Source organism: Syngnathoides biaculeatus, chromosome 17 (genome assembly GCF_019802595.1).
Source record: "Syngnathoides biaculeatus isolate LvHL_M chromosome 17, ASM1980259v1, whole genome shotgun sequence".
In the NCBI taxonomy this organism is placed as follows: Eukaryota; Metazoa; Chordata; class Actinopteri; order Syngnathiformes; family Syngnathidae; genus Syngnathoides; species Syngnathoides biaculeatus.
Window position 1 is genome coordinate 20,106,836 of NC_084656.1, and position 15,769 is coordinate 20,122,604.

The following is a 15,769-nucleotide window of genomic DNA, read 5'->3' on the forward strand; positions in this document are numbered from 1 at the left end:
CTCTTTATTTCGTCCGTTTTTTCCGATCATATCACAACCGAAGTTTCGATTTGATGTGCATTTATTCTTGCTTCCTATTTTATGGAATGCAGAACAGCGCAGTTGAAAGCAGAAATTGCTGTCGCCCATTTATGAACGGGGGCCCGACTGCGCCAAATATCGAGACCAATGTTTGACATGGCGTGTATTAACCTTAACTGTCACCTATCCATCCAGCCATTTTCTTTGCCGCTTATCCTCACGAGGGTCACGGGGAGTGCTGGAGCCTACCCCAGCTGTCAACGGGCACGAGGCCACCTGACAGACACTTAATTTAATATAAATTAAAAAATTAAATGGAATGAATATTAAGCAATTTCATGATTACAGCCACCATTATTCAACAATATCAATATTGGTATCCGTGATTCTAGACTGGTGTTTATTTGGTATTGCATTGATTCCATATTTTGCAGTATCGCAAGACACTCCAACTGCATTTCCGTCACTTCAAACAGAATGTACTCAGTGGGGCGGCACGGTGTAGAAGCTGGTAAAGTGTTGGCCTCACAGTTCTGAGGTCTCGGGTTCGATCCCGGACCCGCCTGTGCAGTGCTTGCATGTCCTCCCCATGCCTGTGTGGGTTTCCTCCCACATCCCAAAAAACATGCAACACGAATTGGACACTAAATTGCCCGTAGGTGTGATTGTGCCTGTTTGTCTCTATGTGCCCTGCGATTGGCTGGTGACCAGTTCAGGGTGTACCCAGCCTCTTGCCCGTTGACAGCCGGGATGGGCTCCAGCCCTCCTGCGACCTTTGTGAGGATAACCGGCAAAGAAAATGGATGATGAAAGAAAGTCAACTTTCATTTTTTGCTATCGTACATTTGAGACAGCTCATTTGTTGTCCTGTAATCCCATTCTCACTCGCGTCTGTCATAAAATAGAAATGATATCTCGAGATGACACATGGGCTCCAGCACTCCCCGCGACCCTCGTGAGGATAAGCACCAAAGAAAATGGACGGATGTACTCAGTGGTCTGTTCCATTTGCCTCTTTATGTTTGCACTGCATGTATGGCCAGTATATTTAAATTAATTTGAAATTGGTTTTATGCAGTTTTACATATCCATAAACCAGGTACGAATTTAAAGTCAGACCATTAAAAAGCACGGGGGGGGGGTCAATGCAACCATGTGGTATTTCTAAGACCTCTGAACAATGAGTTTAAGGATTGTTTATGCTTAAATCTGATTTTCCAAAATCCTAAATAAGCCTTTTTAATCACGAGAACAACCTGATGGAATACACAAATGCAGTCGAGTAAACTTGTTACATGAAATTACTCCACATGTGGACGAAGCATTTGCTGGGTCCTGTGGTATGAGATCCGAGTTTGATTCCTGGATAATATCCATAGCAAGGCTACACAACAACCACTTGTGTTTCCCTACGTTGCCATGCCCCCGACCAAAAAAACAAACAAACAAAAACCCAACAAGAGTCAACGTTCTTCGTGGCACCGCTGCGTTGGCATGTAACGCGATAAAGTCAAAATTGCATATTTTATATTTCAAATATTCCACTAGGGCAAAAAAAAAAAGGAGATGTCACGTGACTAATCAAGACCCGGGAGACTCACCTTGCTGAGCACGCCGCTGAACACGCCGCCGCCCGCCGAGTTCCCCGTCTCCTCCCGGGGCTCCGAATCCTCCTCGGAACCGGACGAGTTCCAACTCTGGTTGTCCGACATGTCGGAGGCGGCGGGCTAACACTAATTCCGGAAGCAAAATACGGAAAAAAAAAATACGAGGATGGTAGCGAGAGGTTGGGGAAAGCTCACTACTGAGACATGTCAAAAAAGACGAAGGAGGGGCGCGGGCGGGGGTCCTCCGAAGACTAACGTAAAGCCTTACTTGTCGTTCAGACGACGAGGTTTTTAACAGCCTGGCCGTTTTTGCCCCATGTCCACTTGACGACTCGACTCTCGGGAACCCCCCCCCCAAGTGTAATTTCTTCCTCTTCCCAAGCCAGCGCGTGCTTCAACTTGTGTGCGTGCGCGCGCACGACTCAGAGGGGCGCTGGCCTCGGTGACGTCATCGGAGCGCTTCCTGAAACCCAGCGCTAAGGCCCCGCCCCCTCCCCGTCCGTGTGGCGATGCCCCTGGAAATAGAAAGTGGAGACCGATTTAGCGGTCCGACTGCAGCATGGAAATTCCCAAACTCAAAGCGGACAATGTCGCCGTAAACCTTGGATGTTGCAGTTATTTTTCATATATATATATATATATATATATATTTTTTTTTTTTTTAACTGGAATGTATTATCAAAGCGCGGGTCATAACAATACATTTCCATGCATGATCTAATGGAGTTTGTGCCAGACTGACGAATTAATAATAATGAAATTGTACAGTACTTTTGAAATGTAATACAAATAATGAGATGTATGCAGACATCGCCGTTCATCTCAGTAAATGAAAATATTTTGGGAAACCCAATTTATTCAAAACCCGTATATTATTATCAAAGTGAAATACAGTAATCCCTCTCGACTTCGTGTATTTATTTATTGAACGTATCTGATTGCAGACAGCACAGTAACACAAATATAAATCTTACAATAAAAATCTATTAATTGTAAAATTTGATTTTTTTTAATAATTTAACAAAAATTAAATTCAGCCTCTTCATGTTTGCCTAGTAGCGTAGTTGCTGAAGTCATATTTCAATTTTTACTGAAAACAAGGAAAAAAAAAGAGTTGACTCAATTAAAATTTTGCAGTTCAATATATATACATATATTTTTTTCCAGAATTAATTAATTCATAAATGAAGTACAAAGTTTCCTGTGAGTTTCATTTATTTCTATAATATGCCCTTCACATTTTGAGATGCGTTACTGAGATAAATGTAGTTTTCCTACAATGAGCCTGTATATTTAATGACTTTTTTTATTTATTAATGTAAATTTTATTCATGAATAAAATGTCTTTAAAAGTTCAACCTTTATTTTGTTTACCTTTCTTGATTTTTTTTCATGTTTTAAAATTCCTATATTGTTTTGAATTTGTCTGACTACTTTATAGGCACTACAGTAGATCAAAAGTTAAGTGCCAGACTGGCAGTGCCTTGCTCAAAGGCATCTCAACACACCCAGAATTGTACTTTGGATGCGTAGGTGTGAGTCAGGCAAAATGAATTCAGTTTTCATGAGACATGACAAAAAAAATGTAAATGTACAACCAGCACTGTAGTAAAAGTCCTGTGCCGCTCACGACTGGCTTGTAAAACATCCGTGTCAGGTCTTCTTCTAAAGCGAGCAGCGTTGCATATTAATTTCAATGAATTAAAAAGTCATCCAGCGAAGCATTCATGTGCTCCACTCCCCCTGCACTTGAAATAAACCTTTGCCTAATGAGCCGCGCTCTAATCCCTTCTTGTGCAAGCGCTAACACTAATACTGTAACACGCTGATGCCCATGACCTACTGCGGGGGTCTCAAACTCAACTTACCTTGCGCTGGGCCTCAGGATCGGCGCACATGCGCGTCCACGCAGTTTAAATTAGCAATAAAAAAATATATCTGATCTTCTCAAATGTCTTATTTATTTTTAAACACAAAATAAGATAAACAAGGGACCTGGTGTAAATGAGTTGTGTGCAAAACTACTCTCCGTTGCAACATTGCTGTAACTTTTATCCATCCATCCATCCATCCATCCATTTTCTTTGCCACTTATCCTCACGAAGGTCACGGGAGTGCTGGAGCCTATCCCAGCTGTCAACGGGCAGGAGGCGGGGTACACCCTTAACTGGTCGCCAGCCAATCGCACGGCACATGGAGACAAATGACCAATCGCACACATAATCACATCTCGGGGCTATATAGAGTGTCCAATTAATGTTGCGTGTTTTTGGGATGTGGGAGGAAACCGGAGTGCCCGGAGAAAAACATGCAAACTCAACATAGGCGGGTCCAGGATTGAACCCGGGACCTCAGAATTGTGACGCCAACGTTTTACCAGATGATCCGCCGTGCCGACCTGTAACTTTCACTCGAAGAAAAATATTATTCTGCCAGGTCGATGTCACGCCCACGAGAGCCACACGCCCCACCGTGATTGGCAGATTCGTCAGCTCGGCCCACGACACCGTAAACGTGCCATTTCCAAAAAACCTGACGCCCGCACTGACATTAAACTTTCATCGTAAGGTGAGGGCCACAAAATATCACCTCGGGGGAGGGGGGGGGGCGCGAATGGCCCACGGGCCGCCAGTTTGAGACCACCGATCGACTCTATATGTCGCGTCGAGGAGTTAAGAGGGGAGCGTCGAGCCCCGTCACGAGTTCTGCGGTCCACTCGGCGGAGTCACCAGACGTCCAGACCTCGAGGCGTCCATTAGCTACACAATGCAACGCTTCTCTAGCGCTTATTTGAGAGGAAGCCTTTGTTTGTATAAACGCATTTGCGATTATATCCCATATTTCCTGATATACGTGCCCCTGCGGAACACAGGAAAGGGTATAACTCGCAAATACGTCCGCTCTCGCGTCGGCTTCCTGGTCCCCCCCCCCCCCCGGGGTTAAAATGTGTTGCTAAACAAAACAGCAGCACCGACCGAGGCACGTATAACAGCTCTCCAATTTTTTTATGTCACCTTTGCCTTACATCTGCGAGTCACTCCGCGGCCCCAAGACACGAATGAGTCACGCCGGCCCGGTGTCATCCGATTCTGTCACGTGCTCTTTTCCCGGCTGGGTGTTGCTCAACGGTCAGGAGTAGGAAGTCGCGTGGGAGAAAGGAATATGTGAGCGCTTAAGGATGGCGTTACACTCTCACTTCTGGAATGAGAACCGTACATTTCCTCAATCAAGTTATTTTCGGCATTTACAAGGCCGCTGCAACGGTACGGTTTGTCAAGGTAATAAGGTAATAGCGCCCCCTGCAGCAATAACATGTACACTACAGGCGTAGTTGCATTATACAGTATGATGTATTACGGTGGAGCGAGGTTGTCGGTGAGACTTTCTGTATTCACATTTTTATATTTTTCTTCTGTTACTATTGCTAGTATATCATGCATACATTCGTGGACGTGTGTCTGAGAAAAGTTGTCATAAATAAAAACACACATCCTCAAAAATGGCATTTTGGCTGACGTTAGTATGTCTGTTCATTAATTTCCAGTTTATGCAAGAATGCAGTATTTGACAGTTTTTTTTTTTAAATTAATCAGAGCGCTATCTGGTGGAAGTGTTAAGGTACTGCACCACTGGATCAAAAATAATGTCATTTATAATTGAGCCTCTTTTTGCTGATGCAGCATTTTTTTATCCATTGCACCGCCCCCCTCCGTTCCATTAAAATCAACGGAGCAGAAAGTCATCTAGCGGCGTGCGAGTCACTTGTCGACGGCGCGGGCACACTCTGACCTTCAAGGGCCGGGCGTCTCTTTGCCAGCTCACCGATTTCCCGCACACCCCCCGACCTTTCTCCAACCCGGAATTATTATAGTCCCACAGTTGAGGGAGAAGAGGGACGAATGTAAAATGAACAAAGATTGAAGACTGCAAAAAACAATAAAGCCCGAAAAGCAAGATCTGGGCTCTTCGACAGAGTCGTAGATGCTCTGTAAAAAGCGGGTGCTCGCGCAGCATCCTGCTCCTCCGCCGCCAGGCCGCGCTGCTGCACCACGCTCTGTACCTGCATGCCAATCGCAGGGCACATGGAGACAGACATCAGCCGCACTCACAATCGCACCTACGGGCAATTTAAAGTCTTCAATTAACGCGTGTTTTGGGGATGTGGGAGGAAACCGGAGTGCCTGGAGAAAACCCACACAGGCGCTAGGAGAACATGCAAATTCCGTACAGACAGGGCAGGGATTTGAACCCAGGTCCTCAGAACTGTGTGGCCAACGATCTAGTCTGGACGTCCATCGTGCATGCTGGGATCATGTAAATTGCGTTTAAAGTGCATGTTTTGCGTCAATTGTTTTGTGAGTCTTTCTTTTGTCCATCCATTTTCTTTGCCGCTTATCCTCACGAGGGTTGCGGGGAGTGCTGGAGCCTATCAGTTGCCAACGGGCAAGAGGCGGGGGACACCCTGAACTGGTCGCCAGTCAATCCCAGGGCACATCGAGACAAACAGCCGCACTCACAATCACACCTAGGGGCAATTTAGAGTGTCTAATTAATGTCGCGTGTTTTGAGGATGTGGGAGGAAAACCGGCGTGCCCGGAGAAAAACACACGCAGGCACGGGGAGAACCTGCAAACTCCACACAGGCAGGGCCAGGATTGAACACGAGTCCTCAGAACTGTGAGGCCAATGCTTTACCAGCTGCTCTACCGTGCCGCCTTCATTTTTTTTATCTGTTTTATTATTTCGTTATGCTACTCTGTTTGCTGTGGTGTGACAATTTTAGTTTCAATGTGGCACCGTGAACGTGTACGTCGTCAGTAATGACGTGCCTACACAAGCAGTGTGTAGGGCAATATAAGTTTTTCTGCGTACAAATGTGAAGTGCAATTGTTCCTCACTGCCTCGTGAGCGCCATCGCATGGTAGCTTACATACACGCTAAAACACTTGCTGGCGCGCATGCTAATAGTGTTAGCGGTGTGTTTACGTGTAGTTTGTTGGACAAGTCACATAACAGTTGAAAATGTTGAATTCAGTGTGTACTGTAATTCCCGGCCGACAGAGCGCACCTGGTTACAAGCCTCACCCAGTACATTTGTAAAGGAAATACCATTTGGTACATACGTACGCCGCAGCTGGGTAAAAGCCGCAAGTGCCCACATTGAAACACGAGATATTTCCAAAGAAAGACGGTACACAGACAGCTTGACGCTAAAGCCGCAGCGCTAATGCTAACGCTAGCGCCGCACTAACAGGGCTGGTTAAAAAAAAACATACCGGTAAAATTCACTGAGACACGGCAGTAACACGCGCTTACAGGGCTGGACCGGTAAAAGTCACTTCCTCGGCACATATATTCGGTCTCACTCTTACCGTTTCCGCTCAAGTGCCCCCTTGCGGCCGTTAGAAAAAAAATGCACAAATTAGCCGCATCACCGCATAAACTGCAGGGTTGAAAGCGTGTGAAAAAAGTTGCGGCTTATAGGCCGTAAGGTGCGGCACGTCGTAAGGCGCCGTGCGCAATGCTGCGCCTTGTTTATTTAGTTCTATTGTTCTATTTAGACAATGTGAGACCTTTAGGATTGTGAAAATATGAAAAATTTAAAAAAACAAACTTGGAGACCAAAATGCGGGGCAACGAACTGAAATCTTTTTTCACTGAAGCACGTTTAAAATACCATCTCAAACCAAAACGTGGTACTGTGTGGTATATTTGGCGCCTGTGCTTAATTGTGATAACAAATATATATAACAAATATTAGACGCGGCTCTCGGCGTTGTACGGCTTCAAACTACAAGCGGACGAGCCGAAAGCTAACGTTGCACCAAAACGCACACTCGGCGAGCTGTCACCTCCATTCGTAGGCGAGCGCCGATGCGAAGACGGGGCCCGTCGCATCATCCGCCGTCGCCACCCAGAGGAATTCCCAGCTGTGAGTCACGCATGACGCCTCCCTGGCGTGAGGGGGAGGAGGGGGGAGGAGTTGCGCGGAGTGAAAAGTGCCTTGCAGGAATCGCCGCCGCTTCCCTCCATCGCTCCACGGAAACGGGCCTCTCGGCGCACGAAAGAAGAGCTGATGGAACAAAAAGGAAAGAAACTTCCTTGTTTGTGATGCTTCGACAACGACAGCAACGGAAAAAAAAAGAAAGAAAAAACGAGATTGCGTCGCTGACGGGCAACAATTAGATGAGTGATGGTTATTTGTGGGCGAGACTCGTCGTCCTCACTCCTCGCAACCTGCGCCTGACAAGGAGGGGAAGCAATTAACGTCACTGTCACGTTGGCCGTCTATTAGCTTCCATCTTAATGAGAGATGACAAATTAAGCGGCGCGGCGTTGCGCCACCTTCGACACTCCTGTGTGTGTGTGCGAGCGATGAAATGATGTGCCGATAAACCGTGATAACATTTCCAGATGGTCGGTCTCGCCTTTTAGAAGTGTAGTCATCGCTAATGTCCGGAATAACAAGATTGCAAAGACGACGATGCGACTCGGTCAATGGATGCATGTGTTGTGGTGCCATCCAAGCAGTCAGCCCAGGTGACGGTGATATTTCTCTCCTTGTGTTGTCGTATAAATACATCTTTGCTTTTTTTTTTTTTGTTTGTTTTTTTAAATTCTTTTGAAAAAATATGCCAAATACACTGAGACCATGAATTAACGGTGCCTGTACCAATGGACTTTGAATTTAACAGACAGAAACGCCCAAACATTTACTTTCTTAAAGCAAGCATAGACATAAGTGGTTCTTTCTAACAACTCATTGATTCTATATTTTCTACAATATTTTTATGTATTTTTGCTCCAATATTTTGTTGTATATTTGTTAAATTTTCATTTTTACAATTGTTTTTGTTTGGGGGTTTTTTTTTGGTGTATTTTCTCAAGTTTTACAATTTTTATCTTCACGTGTTTTTAAATATTTTCCAAAGTAATTTTTTCGGTCAAATTTAATTAAAAAATTTTTAACTTTGCTTTGCTCGTTTTCGTTTTTATTTTTGTACTAATATGCATCTATTTTGGGTATTTCTCTTTGTATGTATTATTTTCTAATTCATTTATTTGTCATCCTATAAGTTTTTGTTAATATTTTCCCATTTTGTGAAAATTTTATTTAGAATTTGTATTTTGAGTGCATTTTTGTTTTTATATTATTATATTCGCATGCTTTTATATATTATTTATCCAAATTTTTTGCTTTTTTTTTTAAATCTCAATTGTTTTAGGCACATAGCTTGCTATATTTTGATAAAATACGTGTAAATTATGGGTATTTTTTTCTTTTTAGTACGTATTAGCTGTGTTGCTTCTGCATCCACGAATGTACCTTTTCATTTGCCAATCCTGTTCGCTCATCGCTTTCTTTCAGAAGTGTGGTGACAAAACCGCTGAATTAAGACAACTATTTCCTGTATCGCATTTCGTCTCTTGCGCTGGTGTTTGATGGTGAGAGGGAGGCAAAACATAGCAACCACCCACACACAACAAGTGTTAACACAATGTCCCGGCTGTGCACTAGCGCAGAATAAAAATTACAGTACATGCATCGTAGCACTCAGTTTCTTCGGGCCCATGATTACAAAAAGGGCATCTGGGAGTCAAATTTCTGCTTTTAACTTGAAAACCACTTACCATAATTCCCAGCCTCCAGAGCGCACCTGGTTATAAGCCTCGGTACACAGAAACGCTAGCGCGGCGCTAACACTAGCTTATGGCTCATAACCAGGTGCGCTAATTGAAGCGCCGCACTAACGCTAGCGCCGCATCGCCGCATAAACCGCAGGATTGAAAGCATGTGAAAAACTGTAATTTATTATACCAAACGCAATGACTAATCTGCGGTAGCGTTAGCGAGGCGGTAGCGTTAAACGCTTTCTGAGGCTTATAAGCAGGTGCGCTCTGTTGGCCACCCAACGCAATGACCAACTTGCAACAGCATTCACAGTTTTTATAAAACGCTGCCCTGAAATACACCATTGTGCACTGCAACAATCCCTCCGAGACATCCTGGTCAATATAAAACAGGGGTGTCAAACTCTTTTCTATCGCGGGCCACATTGGAGTAACGGTTTCTATCAGAGGGGCATTATGACTGAAACCGTGAAAATCTTTAATTGACCCACCATGTTTGCACATTAAATTTATCTACTAGTTTTGGAATCATATATCAAGGGTAATGGGTTTTTCAACTATTGTTGACATTTGGTAACATAAAAATGCTTGCAATATTTCATCGTCATCATTTATGATATGACAATTGGAAATTTTGGTCCAGATTTAACAAAAATCATGGAAATTGACACACATGATTTGCCTTCACGGGCCGCATAAAATCATGTGGAAGGCCGCATCTGGCCCCCGGGCCTGGAGTTTGACACCTGTGCTATAAAAGACGCGCACTCTCTTTCATTGCTTTGGCCTGCTCGTGCATTCCCACCGACGTGTTCAACACCTTGCGGTTTTGCCAGTCCGCCCGCAGAGCAACGCGGCGGATCAAATCGAGTGAAAAGCGCCAGCCCGGGGAAGGCTATATATCGCCGTGGCGCCGCGCCCCCGCACACGCCGCTCCGAATTAGCTTGCGCCCTCACGACGCCTTCTCGCGCCCGACGCCTGTCAACGCGGGTGCCCACTCGTGCGCAGATGTCGGCGCGCTAGCGTGCGGTTAGCGACGGGAAGTTGCGTTGCTCTTTTTCCTCGTCGGCGCTGCAAGGAGCAAAAAACAAAACACTTTGTATGGATGTCATTTGTAAATAAAAATGAAAATAGAGAAAAAAATCATTGAAAAAAACAGCTTAGTGTGTGATTTTAAGGTTGTGTTGCAAAGCTCAAATCAATTTTTTTTTTACTTAGAAGTATTTTTGTATTTTTCTAATTTAATTTTTGTTGACCATTTATGTATTTGTTAAATATTTTTGTGGTCCCCGTCCCCATTCCCACATATATTTGTATACAAAACTGACTGCATTGAACAGAGTCACCTGGGAACTGTTTTTTAATTGGTGAAAATAATAGATCTTAAAATAAACGTGATTTTTTTTTTTAAAACATATTCTCGCACGTTTTCCGACCGCCACGACTCTCTCCATCCCATCCTTCCATTTTCTCACGCCGATTCATCGACAACTATGGGAAGTAATTTGAAAGCGCACTTCCTGCTGCTCGTGGACCTCGGAGCTCCTAAACCATTTTAATTCGTCCATTTTTTTTTTTTTTTTAACTGTTCCTGCTCGCCAAGCCTCTTTCAACCACTGCCTCCCCCTCGTTCTGTGTTTAAGAAATGTAATTAACCTCGTGTTAACCCGCCGGGCTATTCTCAATGCTATCTGTCTCATAACTTAACACCACTCCACACGGCAGTATCTGGACACCGGCAGGCTTTTTTTTTTTTTTTTTACAGGCCTTGAGACACGACCGTATGCTGAGTCAGCAGTATCACCATTCTGTCTTAATGACGACTCCAAATGAGGACTCTTCTGATGCGTAAAAGCACAGAAACCAGAGCAGAAAACGGTTTAAACGCCTTTACTCATCACTCCTGTTAGCGGCGCGACTTAATGAGTCGCTTACTGGACCTAACACACCATTCCGTGACATCTGGTGGATTGAAATGCAAATGTTTTTTTTTTTTTTTTCGCTGTGAAGAGCAATTGGGATGTCCTCCTTCCTTCCTGGCTGCTTGAGATGTGGTTTATTTCTGGAGAAGATGACGAGGTCTCGAGGGTCTATTGCTTATTCAGTGGATACAATAGCCCTTCGCGGGGCTATTATGAACATCTTGGCCTTTCTTGAGGTTTGGAGAGGGAGTAGGGGTAGTCGTTCTTTTCACCCGGCAGACATCTGCATTGCAATGGTCCAGCTGAGTACCAAGACATTTCCCTGCAGACCTGCATGGTGAGACCAAAACCCTACGGGTGAAGCAACACAACGAACTACTCGCCAGGCAGTATCTACCTGTGGACCCGTGCCATCAGGTGTCCAAAGAACCACCTCAACCGCGCCTCCTTCGTGACTACGATGTCCGCAAATACCGTCAAGAAATGGACGAAAACATCCCCAGCGAGACGGTGTTCAAGGAACAAGCCTACCGAGACGGGCTACGTAGGCTCCATCGAATTGCGGTTGAAGACCCGGTGGCCAGCTACAAGTCAGTTACCCAACCCCCGAGATGGACAAAACTGAATCCGATCTTCCGTGGGCCACAAGATCCAAACTGTCGCAACTCCACTCAGGACGAAGCCGCATGCTCAATGACTAAATGGCTCGTGTCGACAATACTATCGTCAACCTCTGCCCGAAATGCGGACAGGGCCCTGGGGATACACAGCACACCTTCAACTGCGCAGCTACGCTGACCGTAATGGACCTGTGGAAACGCCCGAAGGAACTGGCTGCATTCCTGGAACTAGAAGTCGACTGATCGAGGCGATTCCCTGGCTACAACAACAACCAAGACAATTTCCTGGGATACTCGGGAAGTTCGGTCCGAGGTCAATTTTCAAATTTCCCAAAAACGGTCACTCAGTTCTCCCCGGCTGTATCACTGTCCGGCAACAATTTACTACACCAGATGCTGGCGTTTCGCGGTCAAACTGTACAGGACCGCAGCTTGAGCACCTCCCCACCACTGACGGTGGTAATGTTCTGGGCATATCCCACCGGAAAGAGACCCAGAGGACGACCCAGGACACGGTAGAGAGACTATGTCTCTCAGCTGGCTTGGGAACGCCTCGGGATCCCTCCGGAAGAGCTGGAAGAAGTGGCTGGGAAAAGGGAATTCTGGGTATCCCTGCTAAAGCTACTTCCCCCGTGACCTGACCCAGAAAAGCAGTAGATAATGGATGGATGGATGTTTTATAAGAAAAATATTTTGAGGTATGTTTATCTTTTATTAGATGGGCAGGATAAATCATACAAACAGGACTCAATCTCTGTTGTCTAATTTCCTGACTCAGCTCAAGTTTGCTCGCTCACGTTCATGCTGACTTGGTGTGGTGCTCACATAGCGCGATCCAGCTTGCGTTGCACATATGTATGTTGTCCATTCTTAAGAGAGCCACGTACAGGCGGATATGGATTCTGGTCGGCATCCACTTCTGTGAAAACAAACACGGTCACTGCACTTATTAAAGGAAATTTCTGCGCCTCAGCGAACAGTATCAAATGAATAAAGTAGTTTGAATGACTTCATGCGTGACGAGAGATTTCCGAAAGTCAACAATGGTCTCTTGTTTTTGTCAAGATTGCTCATCAGATTGCCTACCTTGTACCGGTCTAGCAGATGCTTCACATCATCCCTGTAGGTCAGTTCATTTACTTTAATGAGACCCACAACGGCTGCGTCGCCTTTGTACAGTTACGGGTCATACATGGTGAACGGCAAGGGGCTGAGGACATAGCCCTGCGGTACGTCAGTGTTCAGGGTGATAACACTGGATGTGTTAAATGTTGTTCAGAACTCCAGAAACATCATTAAACAAAATTTTATTCTCGAAGGTGCTCCACATTCGGGTGTCATTTGTGAACCTAACATACATGTTTTGGGAATGTAGGAAGATTCCGAAGTACCCTCGGAAAACCCACGCGATCACGGTTAGAACAAGCAAACTCCACAATGGAGCGCCGTAGCCGAGACTCCAACCCATAAATCATAACTGTGAGGCAAACGTCCTGATCGCTCGTTGACCACGGTGCCCACGAGATGATCCGTGATGTTTGACGCTGCAGTCTTCCCCGAATGAACTTCCTCCGCCGGGTCCCATCGCAACCTCCCCCCTATGCCCCCACCGACTGCCTGTTTGTACTCCGCCGACTCTCTCGCCCAGTTGTTGTATATCTTATTGATTCTTTCAGTCTGTACAACCTCTGTGCAGCTCCTCCTACCTCACCCACCCACCACCACCACCACCAACGCCCCCCTCCCTCCCCCTCCTGCCTGCGCTCACGCTTTCCAACCTCCGCCAGCCTCTCTCGCTCTCGTCGGACTGCAGCATCGAGCGGCGGGCATCTCAATTGGAACCAGTGCGGAGCTCGCGTAGTCTCGCGCGTCGCTGCCGCTAACTCTCAAGGATGGTGAGTGGTTTGTTTTATTATTATTATTTTTTTTAATCCTCCTTGCAAATTGTTTATGTCAAATGCTTCAAAATGCGCTTTTTCTCCAAGTGCGGCTACGGTTGGCGGAAAAGTTGGGGAAAAAAAATTATTCGCACGACTCTTCCAGCGTAGCTCAAAAAAGTTACGGCACGTAGCGGTGAATCCGGCACTGAGGCAACCGGAGGAGTGAGGCTGCGGAGAGTGTGTGTAATAAGGGAGGGGGGGGGTGGAACACATGCAGCCATTACTCAGGAAAGCGCTGCAGCGTGAGCGAACCCGAGGGTGGCGGCATGGGGTGGGAGCGGAAGGGGGTGGGGTTGGGGGGTTGTCGGATGGATGCTCACTGAGCGGGGCACCCCACAAAAATCTAATTACGGGACGTTAACGCGCGTCAAACGGCTGGTGTGTTGATTGATGCCACCACCGCCATCCGCTTGGGCTGAGCCACGGGCTGTGCGGCCGGAGGACTCCAAAGTCAGTTCGGAGGATTTCTGGTGGAGCTCTGGCCACCCTAATCCTGTGGCAGGAAGTAAAAAGTAGTAGTAAGTACGTAGATTCTTTCAGTTTCTGCATTCGAGGGATTTTTCTTGTTTACTCCCTACATTTAAAAATAAAAGCAAAACGTTAAATAGAGAGAGGTAGTCAATCGCGGTTGTCTTGAGATCTTGATTGGGTTCTTAAAAGGTTTAGCACCTGATGCCAGATCCCCATATAGCACCTTTACGGCGTATCTGCACTTCAATTGATATACACAGTAAGAGTACTTTTCCCACCTATAGATAGAATCGAAAAGGGATTCTCACATTTGGTCGTGCGTAAGATTAAAAGTTAGTACTTGCCTAGATCGGGGTGGCGACTTTTGGAGTTTTGATCACTTTTGTGTGATCACCTTTAACTCTTTCTGGACCAAGTAAAATATTCCAGAGAGAAAAATCTGATACTTTCAGAAAATGACACTCTGGACTTGAAATCTTCAATTATATTAAACCTGTTGCAAATTTGCAACCCCTGCCCAGAAAAGGTTTTTAAAGGGGCTTTAGGGGGCTCGCCATGTCTGCCAGCATGTGAAGTGGGCTGCACGGCTTAAGGAGCTTGGAATACTGAAAAAAAAAAACGTTCCGTTTGAATATAGACTCTGTTTTTCCAGGTGAGCGGGGGTCCGCCAAATCTCTTGAGATGGCGAAAGCGGTGTGTTTTAGGAAAGGCTTTATTTGGATTTATTTTTAGGGCTGTTTGCTGGTGAAAATGGTGTGTACCAAGTCTGTTGGGATGCTAAAGGCCGTGTGGGGCTGAACCAAAATGGGGAGAAGGTTGTTGAAAAGGGGGTGCTTGGCTGAAAAGGTTTGGAAAAGGCTTTTCAGTTTCCAAGAAGGGTTACACCAACTTTGCTCCAATCGTTAAATCATCTGCCGTCACATATTTGTGAGCATGGAGCATAAGATGAGAAACAGTATATTCCAAACCAAAGTTGTGCGCTGTATTTCGCAGCATCTGCACCGGAGAGCTTTGGTGTGTGAATTTGGTTCGCATGATGCGCATTAGCTAATGCTCACTGCAGCCATCTGCGGACGCCGCAGCAAGCCCGCAGGGCGCCACATTCCCACATCGTTGACATGGACGTCACACGCCGACGCTCGCCGAATCGGCATGGAATACGGCAAGCGTTTCAGGGGTTTTTTTTGCCAGAGTTCCGTCAACGTAGAAGGACAGCACGTGTCTACGTCCGCTCGTCAGTGATTAATGAATGTGGCGGTATCAACCAGTCGGGAAAATTCTTTACTCCCTTGCGGGAACTTTACTGATTCCCAAAAAGGTTTGTAAGCAATGATGGGGCGAGGTTCACCAGATACAAAAACCAGCTTTAACACTGATTAAAAAATGTTTGTTTTTAACCCATATGAGCCACATCGCACGCCATCTTCAGGAGCCGCTCCGAAGCGTTTGCGGCGTTAAGAAAACCGAGCGGCCAGAAGGCATTTATTTAAAAGGGCAGTCACTGCATTCTGAGCCTTGACGAGTGCAACCACAGTCAGGGTCAGCCGCCTCCTCA

At 45.8% G+C, this 15,769-nt stretch overlaps 1 protein-coding gene across 3 annotated transcripts in view; it reads right to left on the reverse strand.

The window, feature by feature from the left end:
• The window catches only part of LOC133490627 (ceramide transfer protein-like), a 45,330-nt gene that overhangs the window by 16,335 nt on the left and 13,226 nt on the right, over positions 1 to 15,769 (reverse strand). For all 3 annotated transcript variants that reach the window (XR_009792255.1, XM_061800929.1, XM_061800930.1), the window contains exons 2-4: positions 12,601 to 12,722; positions 7,481 to 7,701; positions 1,623 to 2,143 (exon numbers count right to left, since the gene is read on the reverse strand). Coding sequence is in view for 2 of the 3 variants with exons in the window: in XM_061800929.1 (XP_061656913.1) it covers positions 1,623 to 1,733 (111 nt within the window). In the remaining variant the exon portion in view is untranslated. The remainder of the gene's footprint in view (positions 1 to 1,622; positions 2,144 to 7,480; positions 7,702 to 12,600; positions 12,723 to 15,769) is intronic.